Here is a 20,581-nt window from a genome sequence, read left to right on the forward strand (position 1 = left end):
ACTGTCTGCAACTGCTCAATTTGACTGAGCTCTATGGATGTGTTATACATGCTCCGCCGGTTTTAAATGGACTGTCGTTGACCTGCGGAAAGAAGTTGAAACCTTCACTTTCATGTGGACAACAACAGAGGTTAAGGACAGCTGTGACCTCTGCCAACAGCTGTTTTAAATAGGACACACACACTTGAGCGTTTTACAATGAATAACCACCGACAAAACCCTCCATGTTATCACACTGACTGATATTTATTTCCCCCCCAAAAACAAACAAATGGTACATTCACTTTCATGATCAGCCCCAATATAAATAGAATTATAATTTAATCACTTTGGCCTTCATGACTCAAAAAGCAACTTTTTCTCAGTGCAAAATACCTAGAAAATTATCAAATAAAAGTAAAACAGACAAATGGCAATATATACATATAGGATAAAGAGTACAGACGGAGGGGAGATAAAGCAGGAGGATTTCAGAGCCGATGCATGTGGATGGTCACTGTAGAGCCTTGGCTATCGCTGCCGCCAGGTGCTCAGCCGTTGGCTTCTCTGCAGTGCAGCTGACACAAAGGCCTTCTGCTGTCATTGCATCTTGTGTTGTCGGGCCAATGGCAGCAAACTGCAAACAAAAAAAAAAAACGTTTCGTGACTGTCAGAAGCATCGAAGATCTGTTCAGTACTCTGGCCGCGTGCATTATTTATCTTGGTTTGTGTGTGATTGTAAGGAGGCCGCACCTTTATTTGAGTCAGCTGGTCACCTGACAGCCTCCGCACCACTTCTAAACAAAACTTCACTCCTGATGGACTGAAGAAGGCGATGCTTGCCGGAGTGCCCTGTGAATGCACAAACACATTAACGGTTGCTACATTTAGAAAACAAATACTTTCTAAAAAAAAATGCAGCCGGAGTTGAGTTTTACCTGCTCTGTGAAATAGTTCTTCAGATTTTTCTCCAGATCGGGATGTTCGGCTGTTTGATAGACAGTCAGCGTCTCTAGAGGCACTTCTGGAAACAAAGAAACAGATCCCCGCTGTGATAAAGGTGGTGCAATTATTATTCTATAATTAGCGTAACCCCAACGGGACTTTTATCACCTTCAGTTTTAATTGTGAGGCACAATGGGGGTAAAATGCTTACCATTTTCCCTTAAGGCCGTGGGCAAGACTTCTCTTTTGATGGAGCCGCAGGGGAAAAAAAGTGGTGGAATATTTGTGTCCTCTCCTATGACAAGAATTAAATGCAAGGTCGTATGAGTTATCAAAAATGTGTCATTAAATTAAACTGTGAGGAATATGAGAGCGTAAAATCACACCATACGTTCAACGATAACACGTGACAGGACCTCTGCTGTGCCCGTGTCCTCTCCCAAAGGGTTCAGACCCATGTTACGTACTGTATAGGGTGAATCACAAAAATGACTTGGATTAATAAGACATGAGATGTTGCGCTAAAAGAGTTACATTTGTTTCAACTAGTTCAGTTAGTAAGTAAGCAACTCATAAAAACACTGACAATAAAGAGCTCCACTGTCACAAAGAAAAGAAGGTAAAACACACATCAGGAAGGTGTTGCACCTGCTCGTTTGCTGAAGACCAAATACATTCGCTGTGTGTCACAGCAAACTGTCACTTGTGTACAACAAATGGCTGAATCACTTCACAAACATCTGTGAGCACCAGGTGCTCCACAGTGGTGGAAAGTAACTGAGTACATTTACTCAAGTACTGTACTTAAATTTAATTTTGAGGCACTTATACTTTACTTTATACTTCCACTACATTTCAGAGGGAGATATTATACTTTGTAATCCGCTACCTTTATTTTAGAGCTCTAGTTTCTTACTAGATGAAGATTTTTACATAACGGATAATATGACAAGCTTTTAAGAAACAACACCATCCAATATCACATACAAAAGAAAGCTATTACAGATTTGTGGTTCAGATGTTGTTGTTTTTCTTCTTTCCTCTCCCAGTGATCATCTCACAACCCCTAAGATTTATACAAAACGGTTTAAACTAGCTCCACCTCCAGCAGCTACAACAGAAGCATCAGTGTGGAAGCAGCATGTTTTAGCATCCCATTTTTCTGCTGACACTTACGTACTTTTACTTCAGTGGGATTTTGTATGCAGGACTTTTACTTGTAATGGAGGATTTTTACATTGCTGTATTGCTACTTTTGCTTAAGTAAAAGATCTGACTCACCTAAAGCAGCAGTTGCCTTCCCAACCACATAGATGGACTTAGAGTTCCACTTATCTTTCACTGAGTTGTTCCATTCTGAAAAAAAACCCAAAAAAACAAGAATGTTATGTTTTATCATAGTATAACATATGTAATAATCAAGTCTCAGTTGGCTGTCAAGAAATACACTACACAAACCATATAATGATTTAACCACACGCTTGTTTTATGAGATTAAGTTCATTTTATCAGTGATATACAGCAGCAAATGTCGTGTAATGTCTCTGTATTCTCTCACCTTCCCGTCTTTTTTCTGCCTCTAAACACATCTTCACAGCCTCCACTGCTCTGGGACTGGTAAATATAAGACCGCCATGTTTCTCTGGTTGGAAAAGCTGAAATAGGCAGACATCTTAAACAAACAGACGCACGATGCCACAAAGATGTAGATGCAGGAAATATACATTCGTTGAATTCTGCAAAAATGATTATTATTATTTTTTTTTTACCTTATCTGACAAATTGTTTAACGAGACAAACTTAAAAGACAGCACAGGAATCATGGTTGCTTTATGTCCATGTGATCCCAGCTCCTTTGAAATAATAATAATAAAAAAATTTAATTAATTGAATACGTATTATAACAGACTGTTGGTGGGTTTATGGAAAGTGCACCTACCTTTATGTAAGGATCAGGTCCAGGCTCTCCTTCTCTTGGCTCTTTGAGGAGCAGTACGTGCATCTTGAAACCGTCTGGATAAATAACATAAATAAGGAAGAAGACAACAGAACAAACCTTGGTGAAATATGAGTACTGCTGTCAAAAGTGAAGTCAGTCTGCAACTCAAAACATCAAAAACACCGAAGGACGGTGGGCGTGAATGCAGATCGAGCCAAGCTGCACCCTAAAACTGTCACATGCAGCCAGCTGATAACAAGGCTGTACGGTCACGATTATCGGACTGGATATAAACAGATATAAAACTATAACGCCACATGTTCTAGTTAAAAAGCGAATGCTATTAACCAGTTAAACCTCAGACGGCTGGTGTCTCAGCACGTCAAGTGTGTTGTTGTTTACGTTGGCGAGAGACACGGTGGGTGACATATCAGCGAAGGAAACCATGAATCAAACCAGTTCGTTATGCTTAATGATACTAAGCGACTCATTTATTAAAGCACGTGTGGCAGGAACGACTAAAGGAGGTGAAAACGGACTAAACGTTGCACCAAATTCATGTACCTTCAGCTGCTCATCCAGGCGACGTCATCCACAGTCAAGAAGGGGAGTCGAAACAGTGTATGCTTAACGAACTTTGAACAACTTTGTATTTTAATCCGAGTTTAATTCGTGATTAAACGTTACATACGCGAGAAATATACGCTCGGTAATCATTTATCAATAATATCAAAACATATTTCTGACACTTTTACAGAGCGTAGGCACAGTTTATATAACTGTCACCCCCCCCCCCCTTTTCACAAAATGGTTTATTCCAAATCGCTGGCCCCCGGGGACGAGCCGCCATTACGGCTCCAACGGGTCGTCGCGACGACCAGCGAGCCACTTACACTTGGAGCCGTAATGGCGGCTTCGCACTTCTGGTTTCCTTCGTGTATTTTTTTTTTTGCCGAACTGTAACCTTTGGCCCCGCCCACTTAGTCGACACGCGTGTTTCGCGTTCGCAAAGCATGGCCTCGTCGGCGAAGAGGAGAGCAGTCGGTCTGGGCGAAAACCCCGAAGACAGCGAAAACAGCTCGGATGATAATCCGGAGGAGGGCGAAGACTCCGGAGAGGAGGACAGCGAGGCATCAGAGGAGGAAATCAACGAGGTAAAAAAAAAGGAAAGCGCTTCTTGTGAATGTCCGCGTCGCGTTTGTTAGCCAGCCAGCTAGTTAGTTAGCCAGGTGCTAACTCAGGTGTTAACAGGTAGTCAATGAACATCACTTTGCCGTTTCTGTCGGACGCGACTGGAAATTAAATACTTACCACCCAGGCAGGTTGTTCGTTCTTCCGCTAACTACTTTGTTCCCCTTTTTTTTTTTCTTCTTCTTCTTCTTCTTCTTCTAAGGAGGTCATCGTGGATTTTGAAGCTCACGCCATTGCAGACAGCAACTTCAACGGCATCAAGAAACTTTTGCAGCAGGTTTGTAGTCGACGTCGTGTTCACGTGTTCCAATATTGGGTTGCGAGTGTGACGTCACCGATGCCACTTCTCCCGTTTGGTTGCAGCTCTTCCTGAAGGCCCACGTAAACACGTCGGAGATAACGGACGTCATCATCCAGCAGAATCACATCGGAAGTGTCATCAAGGTGAGTTCCTCTTTCGGTTTAATCAAATATCACAGGTGACCCCCAATTTTGTTTTTTTGTCAGGTGGACCTCTTCGCATATACCTGTGCATTTTCCACTTTTCCTCTCCAGCAAGCTGAAGTGCCAGACGACAGCGATGACGAAGACCCCAACGAAGTGTTTGGCTTCATCACCATGCTCAACCTTACAGAGAGAAAGGTGACACTGCTGGCAGACGACAACAACAACAACAACAACAAAAAAACCTTACCAATGTTGGAAACTTTATTTGAAGCGACTTCATTTAAACTTTCCACTGTACGCGTGTCTGATGCTGTTGGCAGGGTGTGCAGTGTGTGGAGGAGGTGAAGGAGCTGATTGTGGATCAGTGCGAGAAGAACGCCGCCCACAGTGTGACGGAGCAGCTGGAGCAGGTCCTCGGTGACCCCAGCAAGGCTGTGGGGCTTCTGCTGAGCGAGCGCTTCATCAACGTACCTCCACAGATTGCGCTTCCGCTGCACAAACAGCTCCAGTGAGTTTTACTTTTCCTGAAAAATAATAATAATAAAAAAAAAAAAAGACTTGGAAAGATGTGTCAACTACATTTGCTGACTGCAGTTGGAATTTCTTAATGCGTTTGCCGTTTGAGCACACAAGTGAAAAGCATCCTTGTCCCACGGTCAAAAGCGAATCGGGTCTTCCGAATGTGTAGCGTCCGGGGAAGATGAACTGAACCTAATATTGTCCTCCAGGGAAGAACTGGCTGAAGCTCAGAGGACGAACATGCCCAGCGGGAGGTGTCACTACTGCCTGATGATCAGCAAGACCTGCAAAGAGGTGACCAAGAGCATCCCAGCCCGAGGAGGAGCTCCCAAAGAGGAGTACATGTTTGTCAATGCAGAGGAGGAATTCTTTTATGAGGTAAAGACATAAATCCAAGCAGGGTCTTGAGATTTTAAGTAAATGTTTAATAAGGAACTGGGCACCCTCTACTTACAGTATCTGGATAATAACACAAACTTCAGATCTAAGGTCTTTTATACGCCATCTGACGAGCTAACCCAAGTGCTTTACCCTCTTTGTATTATTTTAAATGTTTTTTTTTTTTTTTAACTTCCAGTGTAAATAAGTGACGTAATACATTTGTGTTATCGTCCGGGTATTCTTTCATTTTGAGCCTCGTCCGTGTTCTCCTCACAGCAAGCCATCGTGAAGTTCCACTACTCGGTCCAGGAAGAGGCCGACTCCTGTTTGAGCGGCAGGTGGTCGTTCGACGACGTTCCCATGAAGCCTTTCAGGACAGTGATGCTGATACCCACAGACCGAATGCCCGCCATCATGGACAAACTCAAAGAATACCTAACCGTGTGAAGCTCACAATAAAACCAAGACACCTATGCACACACTGAAGACCCTCCAGGCTCATGGAAATGGTTTCAATGTACTTAATTTGTTTTTGTACCATTAGCTGCAGCAGTGCCGGTGTTGTAACTTTGACTTGAGCACATGTACTGTAATGGTTTCCCTTTTTTTTTTTTAAAGCAGTTTTAGATGGACCGTTTTTACAAATTCACTGTTCACCCTCTTTAAGACACAATGAAGAGAGGAATCACCGCATACCCCAATACTGCAATGATGTATAACTGTTACATGAATACAGAACCATGAGTCATCTTTTCTACAGAGGCAAGATTTAAAAATGACAAAAACGTACAAATGAGATCAGTGTCTGGACTCAGCAGATGGAGGAATGAACACCAAATATACATTTTAATTGGTATCCCCTCGAACCATTTCGTACTTGTAGCAGGTCCAGCTCTTTCATGATGACATCATTCGTTATGTTTATTTTCATAAAGTACCTACTCAACTGTAGACATAAAAAGGAACATTCAGTCTGCAGCCAGTTGCTTTAAAAAAAAAAAAAAGAAGCAGATTCTTAAATAATACAATAAAAAATAAATAAATTCCTAATTCAAGTACTTCTGATCTCTTGCCGCTGGTTATGAATAAATGATGCCGTTCCATGCTTTCACGTTTGTTAGCTTTCTTATTCTGGCAGCAAGTGAGCTCATACGTCATCTTTTAGTCTGAAAGCCAGATGCTTCCACATCAGTCACCCCGGAGGTACACCAACAGCTCTGCTTCAGAGACGAGCGAGGAGCTGAGGTGACCAGAGACATCTGCAGCAGCTTGTTTGTGCATCAAAGTGCGAGGGCATCTCTTTGAATCTGAATCTTCCCTCTTATATGAACAGTAAGTATACGAGCGCGTTTTCTTCTCTTAAAAGTACAGCAACTGACAACCTCCATCTGCAGTTTCTCTGCCGGTCACTTGAATCAAAAAGTTGAAACGGCCTTTAGGATTTACACTTTTCTAGACGGCGTTGCAGAGCAAGATGAGATAACATTGAAAATGTTTTTTAATACTAGCGCTCAAAAGAAAAAAAAAAGGCTACATGAGCTATCTTAGAGAAAAACTGATAAAAAAAAAAGGGTTTGTGATTTTGTCTTTTTACAACAACTCGCTAGACAACACCTTCCGAAAAAGATCAGCACATGGCGCAGTCATTTACGTGTGACCATCAAAGCAACGGTCCGGCTATGTAATAAATAATATTTCAGTCTCTGGCTTGCATTGACCACAAATATCTTCCAGGGACCGACGCATTTGTCTGGAAGATTGCAGCCTGGATTTCAGTTCACTGAATCACACATCTGTCGTACGTGTGCGTCTCCGCCGCGCAGCCGCCGCTGTCGTCGCTGCTGATGGTCACAGCTCGCTGTCTCTTCTCTTTGCGGTTTCTTGATCCCTCCGGGACCAACATTTCCTGCAGTATATCTTTGCTTTCACTAGGAGGCAGGTTGTAGAAGAAGTACAGTGGTGCCATTTGAATGAACCTGGAACAGGAATGAGATTTAGGGAATAACATGAATATAGTTAACACTTTATGTAAAAAAAAAAAAGAAAAAAAAAAAAGAAACTTAACATTCTAAAGTGGCTGTTGTGTAGATTTTTAACAGGATTAAAAAGAGATTTGAATTAAAATGTGATCAAATGGTTCAGTCTTCCTGTGATTACAATTAAAACGGGTTCTAATCTGCATATACAGATGATAAAGTCAAAAGAGCTGAAAAAGTAAGTGACTTACACTTGCGGGGAGATTTCAGAGACTGTTCTCATGCAGTTGTTCTCCGACAGGGTGTACTCGTTGAAAACAACCCACTCCGGCAGTCCCAGCTTGTGCGACTGCGCTCCATAGCTGGAGAGCGGGTGCACCTGGGCCATGTGCTTGTGTGTCAGAATGAAGTAGTTCCCTGATCCGTCCACATCTCGAGCAATCTAGGCAAAGAAAAGACACGTTAAACCCGGATACAATTGAACTGCTCGAGTCAAAATTCATCGATATTAATAAATGAATACCTGCATGAAAAATCCGGCCAGCAGAGCTCTTTTGATATTAAGAGTGTTGGACTTGGTTCCAAAGGAGGGTTCGGAAATGGGGAGCTCAATTCTGTTCAGAGTGTCGGTTAACTCGGATCTGATTGCTTCGGCTGTCTTCAGGGCAGAGTGATCGAAGAAATAGTCCTGGCACCACTTTTCAGCAGTCAAGGCTGAGGAATAGATATCGCATACAAGTGAGGTGGGATTTTTACAGCAGGACTTGAAATGTGAAAAAAGGAACAAGGACTAGAACTTTATTTAATCTACATTTAACAGGTTGTTTAACGTAATGATGTCCATACATGTCTAATACAATTAAAACACTCGTTTTTGTTAGTTACATTTTTAATGCGCGATAACAAAGAGTTGTAACTGGTCAGAAATGATGAGTCTTATTAATTCGAGATTTATTTAAACCCTCCGTCAGGCAAAATACCCTTTTTTTTTTTAAATTAAAAAGTATAGAGAAAACATCACCAGGTTGACTTTATTTGCGTTATTTTGATAGCAGGCTTTCGTTTGATCGTTTATGAACGCATGCATTATTAGTCCAAATATTATGTTGTATCGTTTCTATAATTTCTTTGAAAATATTGGTTTTGATTGTTCTGATTTTTAATTCCTTGTAACGTGATGTCTCTGAATTGCCCTCTTGATAAATATGAAGACACAAACTTCAGTTACAAAAGGCTTCATTTGTTTCGCTGGTAGAGAACAGATTGTGAAACACTGCAGTTAGATTCAGGGCCAGTGTGTCACACTATCCTGCAGCTTATTTTGATAATCTTGTGCCGAGAGTAGTTTTGGCTGTGTGCACTGACTGCGTCTTACACTGTGCTCTCTGGCTTTGTTTGAAGGCGTTGTAGATATTTATGAGGGTGAAGTGATCGCCTTCTGGGTGCTGGAACTTCCTGTGACACAGGACCGCCTCGTGGGTCTTGTCAGCAGACGGCTCCAGGAAGCAGCTCGGCGCTGAGAGACAAGAAACAACAAGGTCATCGTACCCGAGACGAACCGCTCTCACCATCTGGTTCAGTGTGTTAAGAGACACCGCAGAGGAGCCACTACGGCAATGTCCACGTGGCGAGTCTGCAAACCAATCAAAGCATCCTTCACTTACTAGTGAGCACTGGTAACAGAAGTTGAACATGTGGCTCGTACGTACCTGACAACATAGCGGTGATTGTCAGCATCTCAATCACGCAGTCAAACTCGCAGGATGCTAGTAGAGCTTTGGCCATCTGAGGATCCAGAGGGATCTCAGACATTATGATGCCAATTTCAGACAAGTTGCCGTCGTCGTCCAACGCTGCGAGGTAGTCCAGCTCCTCCAGCGCCTGCATGAGGCCTTCGGGGTCTGCCACGAGGAATGAAACAGAAAAGAGCATACATAAATCATACAATTCTTCAATTTCTGTAAAAAAACAAAACATATCACCCTTTTCTTAGTGTGTGCACAGTGACTGCATTTTGTTTGACCAGGTGGATTGGTCTTGTAGTTGTACACTTTGTATAGATTTAGTCAAGTCAAGACTTTGGTGCCTCCTTGATGCTCCCCTCAAAGCCCCCCCAAAAAGTGGATGAAATAATAATAATAAAAAAAAAAAACTTAAACTGCCTTCTGTCCTCAAAATAATGTAAAAAAAAAAAAAGAAAGAAAAAGTCTTCAGACACATACTATAGTTGTCATTTCATTTGTGACGCTTACAGAAGAAAACTTAATGATGTAAGCGTAATATGGTGAATCAATTTTGTGCCAAATTTTGCTGGAATTTTCATTGTACTCGTCTGGCACTGCACTACACAAGACATGTTGTATAATCGCTAATGAGCTGGCCTCTTTTAGCCTCTTCTGTTCCTGTTAGGGTGGGTCAAAGCTCAGACAATGGTTAGTGGCGCAGCCGTCAGCTCAGCTAAATCATGGATGACTGGGCCCAAACAGCTCCACAGAGCAAATTCATCTGTACTTCCTCCAGTCCTCATACACCTCTTTGGCTGCGTTTTAGGGTGGGAGAGAGGTTCCATCAGTGGGAAGCAGCAGCACAAAAATAAAAATGCTTCATGTTTCACTGGCATCCTGTCCCAGTTTCCCCTGGGACGATACGTCACCCGGTCTGTCGATGAAGTTGCACTGTCCAAGGCCGCCGATCTCCATCCTTTTTAGGAACAGAACTGTTGGCGTGATGTTGGACTCCAAGATCTGTGGGGAGTTCTCTGTAGGCGGTAGACCGTCCTCCGGATACAGGCAGAAACATTTACCTAGAAAAATAAAGTTCCGTCAAGCTGTTGTACTTAATCATGGATTAATATTAATCTTCCCCCCCGCCCCCATTACTTTTAAATATGAGGTTGGATCAATAAGTTCTCTGGTCATGTCCGTGGAGAAATTGCCAAGTGCACGCACCACTGCTCACAAAAGAACAAGTGCCGAAATTCAGAACGCTTAACTGATTAGGGTTATACCCTCCACCTGCTCGGTGCACGGCACAGCGCACACTTCGTGCGTTACAGGAACAGTCTCAGAACTTCACTAATCCGCCCTCGAAATGCAGGAATGCTTTTCCTCGTAGCATTATAAAAGTCAAGGCTAAAGGATGTTAAACTAATGTGACTTGGAAAATCTTTCAAGTCGGAAAGAAACTATTTTAATGTTTTCAGCTGGTTCAAGTATTGCCAAGTGACCTCACTGAAAGCTATACCTGTTGGTCCAGACAGCTGCTTGCGCAAGTCTGCCTGACATCGGCTGATGGGTTGAAATACCTGGGAGTTAGCTCTCACTCTTGGATTGTACACCTACCAAAAAAAAAAAAGGTAATAACAAATACTGGTTAATATCAGCAGAATATTCCTTTAAAGTTATGTCTGTATTATAATTTACCATTTTCTTCTGGACTCCAGTATCAATGACAAAATTGACAGAGTCTGTCGCCCACCACATATCCTCCCCCTGTGGGGTCGAGAGAAACACCCTCCTGGATTTGGTGGCGCCTGGTTGCTCAGTCAGGGCAGGCAGCAGCCCTCCTCGGGCCGGGCACAGGACTATGGGCACCATTTGGTCCAGATTCCCTCCGAGCCTGGTGCCCTCTCTCTGGAGGATGCTGCAGGCACAGTGGACCTCCTGTGGAAGAGAATACAGGCAAATAAATTTGTTCAGCCAGATTTCCGGCTACAAACTTTGCTAAAATGAATCCATTTCAATTCAAAAATCTCTCACCTCAGCTGAGGCGAAAAACACAACAACGTCTCCCCCCTCTTTGGTTCGATGGATCTCCAGCACCAGCCTCAGTGCCGAGTAGAAGTAGTCTTTGATGCTGCTGTTGCTGTGGACCACCTCGGCGGGACACGAGGCCTCCAGACTGATGAGCGGGATGCTGCCGTAGTGTCTCAGGAGCTTGTCGGTCATGGGTGGGACGGTGAGGACCACCACCCTGAGCTCGGGCCTCTGCAGCAGGATGCCCTTGAGGAGACCCAGCAGTATCTCCGTACTCACCGTCCTCTCGTGGGCCTGGTCGATGACGACGACGCCGTAGTGCTCCAGAAAGGGGTCTGACATCATCTCTCTCAGTAACATATCATCAGTGCAGAACCTGACAGATAATAATTGAAGGTGTTACAGAACAAGACTGTGCAACTTTTGCTGAATAGTGGCAGAGATGAAAACTACAAAGTCAATTTCTTACTATTTTGCTCGAGTCTGCAATAACAGATTTTATTGGTCGCTTGGAGGCAGCGGTAACATTTCAAGGCATATCTTCCAAGTTGACAGCTGCTTATTTACTCATTCAGCAGCTGATGAATTGTCGTATATTTGGAGCTCTGGCCGACTAATAAATGTGATGGAAAGAAAAAAGATTGTTTCTTCTTGTCTGCATGTGGCTCCGGAAAGTTTCTATGTGGTCATCTTATTTGCAAGTGATTCCTGGAAAGTCCCTTTTGTTTTACTTTCCACATCTAATTGACGACCCCCCCTCCCCCTCTGTCCTTATCTCCTGACCTGCAACCAACTCAGTATTACCATACGAAAGCAGATACAAAGGGAATGGGGGTGACTGTCAACTGTTTGTCACACTGTATAAAAGCTGCCCTACGGAGGAGAGACTTCGAGCAATGCTGGACGTCCTTTCTTTGAGTGTACATGTATTTGCTCCTTCTTGCAAAAATAAATGCCCGATATGTTTGATTTTGAACGTAGCCTCCGAGTAATTTTCCTAACAAAATGTAAGATCGATACTCACTCCCTTTTAGATGATTTTTATGTCTCTTCGGAGTCCAACAAAACATCTGAATCTTTAGCTGCTAAATTGTTCCACTACAGTTTTATGGTTGATTAAAAGCCCCAAAACAACCGGTGTGCAGTGCTATATATATATATATATATATATATATTGAAATATTGCATGTATTTAAGAGACTGGAACCACTGAGTGTTTGGCATCTTTGCCAATAAATGATAGATATTTACTGCGTCACAATGACACTTTACTTTTCCTATGACTTTAAAGTGATTCAGACGGAAGCAGAGTCTTCTGTGTGTTTCCATCAACTCCGCGCCTCGACGCACGAGTGAGGAGTCCAGGCAGGAGAAGATTAAGAGTGACAGCGATAGTTTGCGCTTCATATTAAAAGTGTCCTTCTGCTGCTGGCTGTGAAACAGAGCTCATCAACAAACCTCAAGACAGTGTCAGAGGAGCAGCAGGTCTCCAGCGGTATGGTGTAACCCACTTCGTGGCCTATGTTGACGTCCATTTCATCCGCCACGCACAAGGCCAGAACCACGGCCTGCTGCTTGTTGGTCTGCGTGCACACGACCATGCCGTGCTGGTACTGGGCAGACAGGCAGAACTCTGCACACCACTGAGGGATCTGAAAGTAATAACCGCAAGTTGTTCACCTCTCACACTTCATTGTATGTCTTGACAGTAAAATATGTGGCAGAGTACAAATACTACGCAAAACATTTAAAACCACGTTTTCTGTCACACCAACGTTGTTTTTTCAGAGGAGAGTGGCCTTTTAGGATTATACCAACAGCTTTTGTTTAAGCACACGGCAAAACAATCAGTGACAGGAGATAGCCTATGGTATTATCGTTCAGAATGCAAAATTGCTTTGGCAGCATGTGGCGGCTCCAGCGGATCAGGGCTTAGCAGCAGGAGGTCCCCTAACACCCCATGCTGGAGGAGCCTTTGTGCACACTGACGGTCAGGCAGGCAGCAGCAGGAGCTTGGACAGCCTCACAGTGACACAACAGCATCTGCTGAGCTGGGCAGCTTCTGTTCACACAAGCATGGCGATGCCGGGCAAAAACACATAACTCAAAAAGGTAGCACTTGACTATAATACTAAAATCAAGAGGAGCAGGCTTTTTTTTTTTTTTTTTTTTTTAAGTTTTCTCTTGACAACAATCTGGACTGAGCATGTGGCTACCATGTGCAACTTATACAAACTAGGTGATGCTTTTGTTTTTTGGGTTTACTCTAAAGGAAATTAAAATGTCCCTGCACTAAAAAACAATGATGAGTAAAGGGAGATGCATGGAACATCTGCCTTCCCAGAAAATGAATCTAAAGTAAACTTTTCTTTAATAAAAAAAATCGTTGTAAAAGTCAAGAAAATATTACTGACCTGTGTACTCCTCCCAGTCTTTGCAGTCCCAGACACGAGAACCAGTTGGTTGTTTACCAGAGCATCCTCAAACTGGCACCTGACCTTCCACACAGACAGAGCCTTCCTCTCCTTCAGTAATTTGTAGTAACGTGAGGAAAAGGGCAATCCATCGAACTGATTTAACTCTAGATCCTCTCCAAAACCGAATGAATTGTCCCCGGGACATTCTTCACTCTCAGGGCAAATGTCTGGCCCTGGCGAATTATTCTCCTCCGACATGACACATGAATTATTTACCAGGACGAGAGCACACAAAAGGTTTTTCCTCCCGCCCAGCTACAGGTCCACTCAGTTCAAAACTTTTCTGTCCGGTTTAAACAACATAGCCTGGATTTGCGTATTTGGATGGAGTGAATGAATAAGCCTCGATATTTCCCAAGCTGTTCAATGTTTAGAGTTGTCCACTTTAGAGCTCGCTGACGCGCAGTGCACCATGGTGCGTAATTTTGTCCTCAGCGTGGCTTCACACGTGTTGCGATCGGCTTCAGCACTGAGCATGAGGCTGACATAATCGCCGGAATATTATCCACAGAATCACGTGTGAAGTAGTGGAGACGCACAAGCTGTAGATGTTCCCAGCAGGGAGAGTGAATCCCCAAAATGCCCCCTTGTTTTTTGTTTGTTTTTTGTTTTCATATAGCGTTGAGAACTTCTTCCTTTATTAAAGTGAAGTTTAGGTCAGTAGCAGCCAGTAAAATGCAGAGTAGGTTATAAAAAAAAACTTGAAAATAAATCAAATATAATAAAGAAACCACAAAGCATTTTAATTTAGAATTATGAGACTAAATTATTAATATACATATCCCACAATATCATACATTTTCTAAAAAATCATTATAATAAAAGCCAAAAATGGGGATCTATTTTTCAAGTGCCTGTAATGGGTCTCCACAAATGGTGAAGTGCTGTTTTCATTGCTGATTCTTTTCTTAATTAAATGTGAAGCAGCCTGAACCTCGTTTAAACTCTGAACGCTATCAAAATTCACCTGTTCACCTTCAGCAGGCTCCATATTCTCCACAGGGATGCGCTGTTCAGCCATAATCAGTCTATATTTAGAGAAGTATCCTTTTCTAAATATAAATGAAGCTTGTTTCCCTTCTACTGCCTTTACAGATACAGCCGAGCTGTCCAATCATAGCCGTGAACAGATGAAATTATTTCAACAAGTAGCTCAAATTATAAACTCTAAACACTGTTTAGACAATCTACACGTCTAATTTTCTTTGATTATGGTGACCACTGGATTCCCCCTCCCCCTTTCTGACAAATAAAAACTGGAGCTGAGATTAGATGAGGCTGCTTTCAGCAACAGTTTGTGCCCTTGTTGTTGTCGCTGTCATTGTGTGGATCTGCTCCAGTTTCTCATCTTTTTATTTTTTTTTTCAACTAAATGTTTTTACAAAATATTACTTTTAACCACACACAAACTTGACTCCAGCAGGTCAATGCAAGTGAATCCTGACCAGCAAGAGTGTGCGCACAATCGCATAGCTGTTATTGATCGAAAGCAGTGTTTTCATCTCTTACAAAGACCTCGTCAAATTGCTTTTTGACAAAGGCTCTGACTGTTAAAATAAGCCAAGCTGCCACAGCTGTCGGTGTTAAATAGTTTAACCAATGTGAAGCCTGCTGTAAAATGTTAAATTACTCTTGTTACAGCGTTCAGTTATTAAATGTTCCAGAAGCTCCTGACAAAAAGGTTACTTTTTGGAGATCCAAAGCAATTGTGGTTTAAAGTTTGGCACAGTATGAAATTGGTCTTTGTATTTGCACTGAGTAGGGAGTGCTGCTGGAGTGAAAATGTCATTGATTTGTGTGTGCCTGTATACTAACTTTTCAATTTTAACATTTAAACAAAGCTCTTAAAGAAATAACAATGGTTGCACTTCTTATAATTGATCCTCTCACATCTTTGGTCTTGTTGTAAATATGCACAAAAAAAAAAAAATCAATAGGCAATGTTCCTCTGTGTTTGAAAAACAGTTTTACTAATACTGCTGGAGTGTTCAAAATACCATGACACCGACAATTTAACAGTTTTCTTTACATATGATGTATCAAACAATCATTTAAAAAAGCATTCTCTTTGAAAATGTGTTCACCTGTAACACAACACACGAGGAACATAGAGACGTAAAGACAGGTGACCAGACTCAAATGCTGTCTATTAGTACATGGACACTGAAAAGGCAAAGTCAACAAAGCAATGAATGTAAAACTAGTGCATTAGTATAAAGATAACAGTATCAAAAGTAAGAAAATGATATCAGTTTGTGAACAACAGCTGTGCTTAAAGGAAATGTTGCTCAGCGTGAATATGCTGCATTTCAACCCAGTTACACATTTATTCTGCCAGAATGACTAAACACTGCTCATTTACCACGTCCCATTTATGTTGGATTTTTGTATCCAGGACATGTAGAATGGTTTTAAAAAACTAATCTCGATAGCCAAAAGTAAAAAGGTACAAAAACTAGAAAATTAACAACTGTCTGTTAGTCTCCGATGAACACATTAACTTCATTTAAGTGGCAGAAAGAGATCTAGAAATGTGTCCTTGTCACGTGAAACTGTCCCATCCTGTCAGAGAGAAATGTTCAAATTCAACATATTAACATTGGAGTCAGACAGTGGCTGCTTCCATGTGAGTACAGCTTTAAGAAAGTCCTCAGTGAATCCATGATTTAATCAGAGTCCTTGGTGCAGACAGGCATCGAGGGAAATACTTAAAACACACATGACCTTTAGTAGAGCAAACATTTCGGAGACTTTTCTCCGAGGGATGAATAGTTTTCTCGATCTTCGGCTCATTTTTAGATCCGTGTTCAGTTTATACCTCGGCACCCGGATCCCCCGAGTCAGCTCCTCAGGTGTCGTTAATGAAAAAGGAAATGGCAAATCAGTGACATTTCCCAATCCAACTTGTTACCTTAATGTAAATGAAGAAGAAACAGCCCTGCATTTCACTTGTCTGTGAAAAAAAACTAGCTCCTCTCTTCCCTGATCGCAGAACTGCTGCAGTGAAACTGCTTTTTCTTCTTCTGTGATTGTTTCAAGCCTCGTCAGAGTGGCTCAAAGTTGCTGCGGAGAGCGTTACCCTTCCAGAAAAAACCCCACTGTGTCCTCAATGAACTACAAATGTTGCTCTCATCGTTGTTCTCATTGCACAAAACTCTTTTTGAAATTCTTCATGTATACAGAACAAAACCATCATGTAAAGGGTTCCCTTCATTAAAACACTTTTCATACAAACATTTCCGCAATCACAATTTCACAGATTTGCTTTTTTTTTTTTTTTTTTTTTTTAAAACCCTCCCATCACTCTCCTTCATAAAGAGCAGTTGATATGAAAGAAATTAAACAAACAAATTTAAAAAAAAAAAATTCAAAGTTGCTACCGTGTAGTAAAAGTGTCTGGCACAGTGCACTGCGTGGCAATAAATACAGAATATAAATACTTTACATGTACCTGAGCTCAGACTCGTAGCACCATTCAGACACAGAGCACCAAAGGGACACGGCAGATCTCTTGCTCCGGAGAGGACGCCATCTTTTTTAAGGTTTTCAGAGTTTTTACTTAGTGCAAATTTTTTTCTTCTTGTGTCTTATCACAACAGTGTCCCTTCTGGCCAAAGTCTCAGCTGCTGTATTTGACGTTGGCGATTATGCAAGGCTTTGGTAGTGTTGGAGGCTGCTTGGGGCTCGGCCTAGAGGAGGGAAAATATGTAAAAAGCAAATATATAAAAAAAGAAGATGTTTTTGTAAACTTCAGTGTCAGTAAATATAGCTTGGCTAAAGTTGGAACTCACCTGTTGGGGTGTGGGAGGGGCCGCCGAGGTCTGTGTCCACCAGGTATTGCCGCAGGGCCACAAACAGCTGAGGGCCCTTGGACGACAGCGTGACCCTGCATTACAGACGGACTTCGCGCCAGACGAGAGCTCCTGGGATCAGCAGGCAGAGGTTTCTGAGGAGGACTGGGCTTTTCAAACTCCTGTTAAAGAACAGACAAATCAAAAATAATGACCAAGACTCTCCACCAGGTGGCACTCACAGTCAGACAGTTACAAGCCCTGTTCTGCTCGGCTCCTTCAGACACAGGGGGCACCCCCTTGTCCAAGCAACTTGTAATGAGGACTATCATGTGGTTTTAATCTTCTCTACAAGACTGAGGTCATGACAAAAGGCCTGATACCTCGCCCACATTTGATCTCCTCTCACTTCCTCCTCCTCCTCTTCTTCTTGGCTGGAGAGAAGCTTCCACAAACAAGGCGGAGAGAAAAGGTTCCACAGGGCCGAACCTCAGACCTCAGTCACCCACAGAAACAGGTCTGCTATCAGCCACTAATTCATCACATAGACAGCCAACGCTGTCGTGCAACGAGGCCGACCTGGGCTCCATCCAAAAATATCAAAACAGTACCAAAGAGTAATGAAGTGAAATGCAGGCAATTGACAAGTGTGTGTGTAATGAGGTGATTAACAGACACAAAACGATACTGCAGCTTCAACTTAGCATCGCCGATCCCATAAATCACCCTAAAACCCACTGGCTCCATCAGGTGAAGCTCCGCCGTCCGACAGAGCTTCAACGCCCCCCCGGCAGAGCGCTTCCGCTCACTTCTGACGTCCTTTCGTCAACATATCGGAGCTGCCGAACAGCTGCTAAAGACACTGTCTGCTGCAAGTCGGCTGCCAACCGGGATCACTTTGACTTTCACACTCTGACATTAAATAGGAGCAGCTGAGAGCGTCTACTTCCCAAAGTCAAAACACTGCCAAGAGCTTCTGCACGTCACCTGGTGAGCAGGCGTCTGAAAACCAAGAGAAACTCAAGAGCTCGTTTTTGAAATGGTTCTTGAATGAACACTGTATTTATTAAGATTAAGCTTAAAACTTTCCTATTTGATAAATCTTACAGCTCAGGCTGGCTCCAGTGATCCTGAACCATCCCTTAGTTATGCTGCTGTCTGCCTGTGTTGCTTTATTTCTTTTAACACTAATATTTTCGTGTGGGTTGTTAATTACTTTATCTGTCTGCTGTATGTTCTCTTGTGATTGTAATTTGGGACCATGTTGCCTGGTGATTCTACACTTTAAATGAAATGTAGTTGAAATTTAATTCTATTCTAAAGCAAAGCACACAATATTCTTTTTGGCATTCCAGAGGAGTAGTGTCATGCTGGAAGTTATTACATTTGCGTTTGGCTTTTATTTTTTTATTTTTTTATTATGGGCCGTGACTTATTATCAATTACATTTTTTGTTGATTGATTAATACAAATGACCTTCACCATTTTTTCAAAGGGCCAATGTGACATTTTCAGACTGCTTGTTTTTTCAGACCAGCACTCCAAAACAAAAAGGTGTTCAATAAAATTTACAATGATGTCAATTAGACACAGAACAAAAGCAGCAGAGCGGCAAGTTTGACAGCCCGGAAGCAGAGAGTGTTTGCAGTTTGCTGGCTGAAAAACAAAAACTGATTATATCAAGTCTGTGTGTGTGTGTGTGTGTGTCTCTTCATCATATTTCTGCATTTGTTCCTCTCTCTTTGGGTCTCTCTGCCTCATAGGGTACAAGTCAAACGGATTAAAGGCAAATCAGAGTCTTTGAGAATCACTGAGTGAGAGGGATTTAACACCAGGAACCTCTGGCTTTCTCTTTCCCTCAACTTTGACAGCCTGCAATGCCAGAACTAAAGTCCATGGAATAGTGGTGGCAGCAAGTTTAGCACCCTGTGATATTTGGACAGACTTCCTCACCCCAGCTGCTGTCCCCCTTCTTGCGAGTCTGGCTGTTTTCATTATTTATGTGGCGGTTTGTGTTGCAGAACTGGAGTCTCGCTTGGACGATGCTAGCTCCTGGGTTAACCTCGTTATTCTTTGGAGACTGAGCATAACTGTCAACGTGCCTGTACTTTTATAGGGCACAAAAGAACCGTGAAAACCGTCGACTTCAAAACACCAATCTGAGAGTGCAGCGAGCATCATCGTTTCCCTGGTTAGATCTTACAGGCTGCAGTGGCGTGTAAACGCTCCCTAGACGCGCCGGAGAAATTACAGTAAGTAACATCATCAAATAAAATGTTTCCAAGTGAGGAAACAGGAAATTCACTCACCATGACCATCCTGCAGGAGTCGTGGTACGACGCGGTGCGAAACGACGCCCCCCTGGGTGCGACGTGGATGTGAGGCGGAGCGGCTCGGTGAGGTGGAGGCGCCGGGGGCCTCGCCTGCCCGGGGCCGGGGGAGAGGGACAGGGTGAGGGACAGGGGGACTGGGTGGCTGAGGTGAACTGGAGGGCACTGGGGCAATCTGCGCAGGTTGTGGGCAGGGTAGGGGACCGGTGGGAGCCCCGCCTCCGGGCCCCGGTGAGGAGGCTGCCGGGAGATGAAAGTACCAGAAGAGTCGGTCAGAGGAGAAACTGTCTGCTTCCTATCAGAAACAGCCATGTTAACTTCCTCTTCTTCCTCTGCGGTTCTTCCTGATGTAAAAAAAAAAATCAAGCGCTCCCACTTGGTTAGCTTTCCATTCCCCCGCGTCCTCTTCAGGTAACTTATGAAAAGTAAAGACCAAGACTGTCACATCATCACCCGCTTGGTCAGAAACGACCCACACAGCCCACACACACTCCCACTGAAACACATCAGACGTAGAAGAGAGCCAAAATATGAGTCGGCCTGATATTTAGACCTCGCCAGATGTGTACAGCTCAAACACACACACAATGTAACATACACACGCACTCATGTGGCTGTTTAACACAGCTCCCAACAACTGGAAAATGACCTCACCTGCACTGTGCTTACATCAAACAGCCTTACATCCTTTCTCTTCTTACCGTTGACCCCAAATGAAAACCACATGCTTCCTAACTGAAAACATCTTGTACACCAACAGCTCGCCTCGCTCGTGTGCCACCCGGCAACAGCAGCGTGTCTTCGTACACAGTTTCTCTTGTCCTTCAGCAACTCTGTCGATCGTGGGTCAC

At 43.0% G+C, this 20,581-nt stretch overlaps 4 protein-coding genes across 6 annotated transcripts in view; 1 reads left to right on the forward strand and 3 right to left on the reverse strand.

The window, feature by feature from the left end:
- Positions 1–221: 221 nt before the first annotated feature.
- uros (uroporphyrinogen III synthase) lies at positions 222–4,278 on the reverse strand. Of its 3 annotated transcripts, none has more exons than XM_069713127.1 (10): positions 4,175–4,278; positions 2,864–2,937; positions 2,694–2,777; positions 2,483–2,579; positions 2,206–2,280; positions 1,316–1,390; positions 1,136–1,219; positions 918–1,003; positions 733–831; positions 222–616 (listed from the first exon to the last, which is right to left on the reverse strand). In XM_069713127.1, exons 2-10 carry the CDS (start codon positions 2,924–2,926, stop codon positions 494–496), a joined length of 786 nt encoding a protein of 261 aa, XP_069569228.1. In that variant the 5' UTR covers positions 2,927–2,937; positions 4,175–4,278; the 3' UTR covers positions 222–493. The 3 variants fall into 3 exon arrangements, with proteins under 3 accessions (XP_069569228.1, XP_069569227.1, XP_069569229.1); XM_069713126.1 differs by lacking the exon at positions 4,175–4,278 and adding an exon at positions 3,428–3,532; XM_069713128.1 differs by lacking the exons at positions 2,694–2,777; positions 4,175–4,278 and adding an exon at positions 3,428–3,532.
- Positions 3,813–6,509, forward strand: bccip (BRCA2 and CDKN1A interacting protein). Its single transcript, XM_069713123.1, has 7 exons — positions 3,813–4,017; positions 4,257–4,331; positions 4,418–4,498; positions 4,610–4,696; positions 4,822–5,009; positions 5,230–5,398; positions 5,678–6,509. The coding sequence occupies exons 1-7, from the start codon at positions 3,877–3,879 to the stop codon at positions 5,846–5,848; spliced, it is 912 nt and encodes a 303-aa protein (XP_069569224.1). The 5' UTR covers positions 3,813–3,876; the 3' UTR covers positions 5,849–6,509.
- dhx32a (DEAH (Asp-Glu-Ala-His) box polypeptide 32a) lies at positions 6,401–14,086 on the reverse strand. The gene is made up of 11 exons (XM_069713107.1): positions 13,547–14,086; positions 12,591–12,784; positions 11,136–11,508; positions 10,800–11,039; positions 10,621–10,714; positions 10,031–10,180; positions 9,087–9,278; positions 8,753–8,893; positions 7,901–8,091; positions 7,629–7,819; positions 6,401–7,377 (listed from the first exon to the last, which is right to left on the reverse strand). Exons 1-11 carry the CDS (start codon positions 13,805–13,807, stop codon positions 7,179–7,181), a joined length of 2,226 nt encoding a protein of 741 aa, XP_069569208.1. The 5' UTR covers positions 13,808–14,086; the 3' UTR covers positions 6,401–7,178.
- Positions 14,087–15,513: 1,427 nt separating this feature from the next.
- The window catches only part of LOC138629399 (disintegrin and metalloproteinase domain-containing protein 12-like), a 74,797-nt gene continuing 69,729 nt past the window's right edge, over positions 15,514–20,581 (reverse strand). The window contains exons 21-23 of the mRNA XM_069713056.1: positions 19,710–19,970; positions 17,401–17,582; positions 15,514–17,298 (exon numbers count right to left, since the gene is read on the reverse strand). Coding sequence (XP_069569157.1) covers positions 17,229–17,298; positions 17,401–17,582; positions 19,710–19,970 — 513 coding nt within the window. The 3' untranslated portion in view covers positions 15,514–17,228. The remainder of the gene's footprint in view (positions 17,299–17,400; positions 17,583–19,709; positions 19,971–20,581) is intronic.

The sequence above is a fragment of the Brachyistius frenatus genome, unplaced genomic scaffold, assembly GCF_029030835.1.
Source record: "Brachyistius frenatus isolate BFR_SWC_R1_liver_20210118 unplaced genomic scaffold, ASM2903083v1 Contig_115, whole genome shotgun sequence".
In the NCBI taxonomy this organism is placed as follows: domain Eukaryota; kingdom Metazoa; phylum Chordata; class Actinopteri; family Embiotocidae; genus Brachyistius; species Brachyistius frenatus.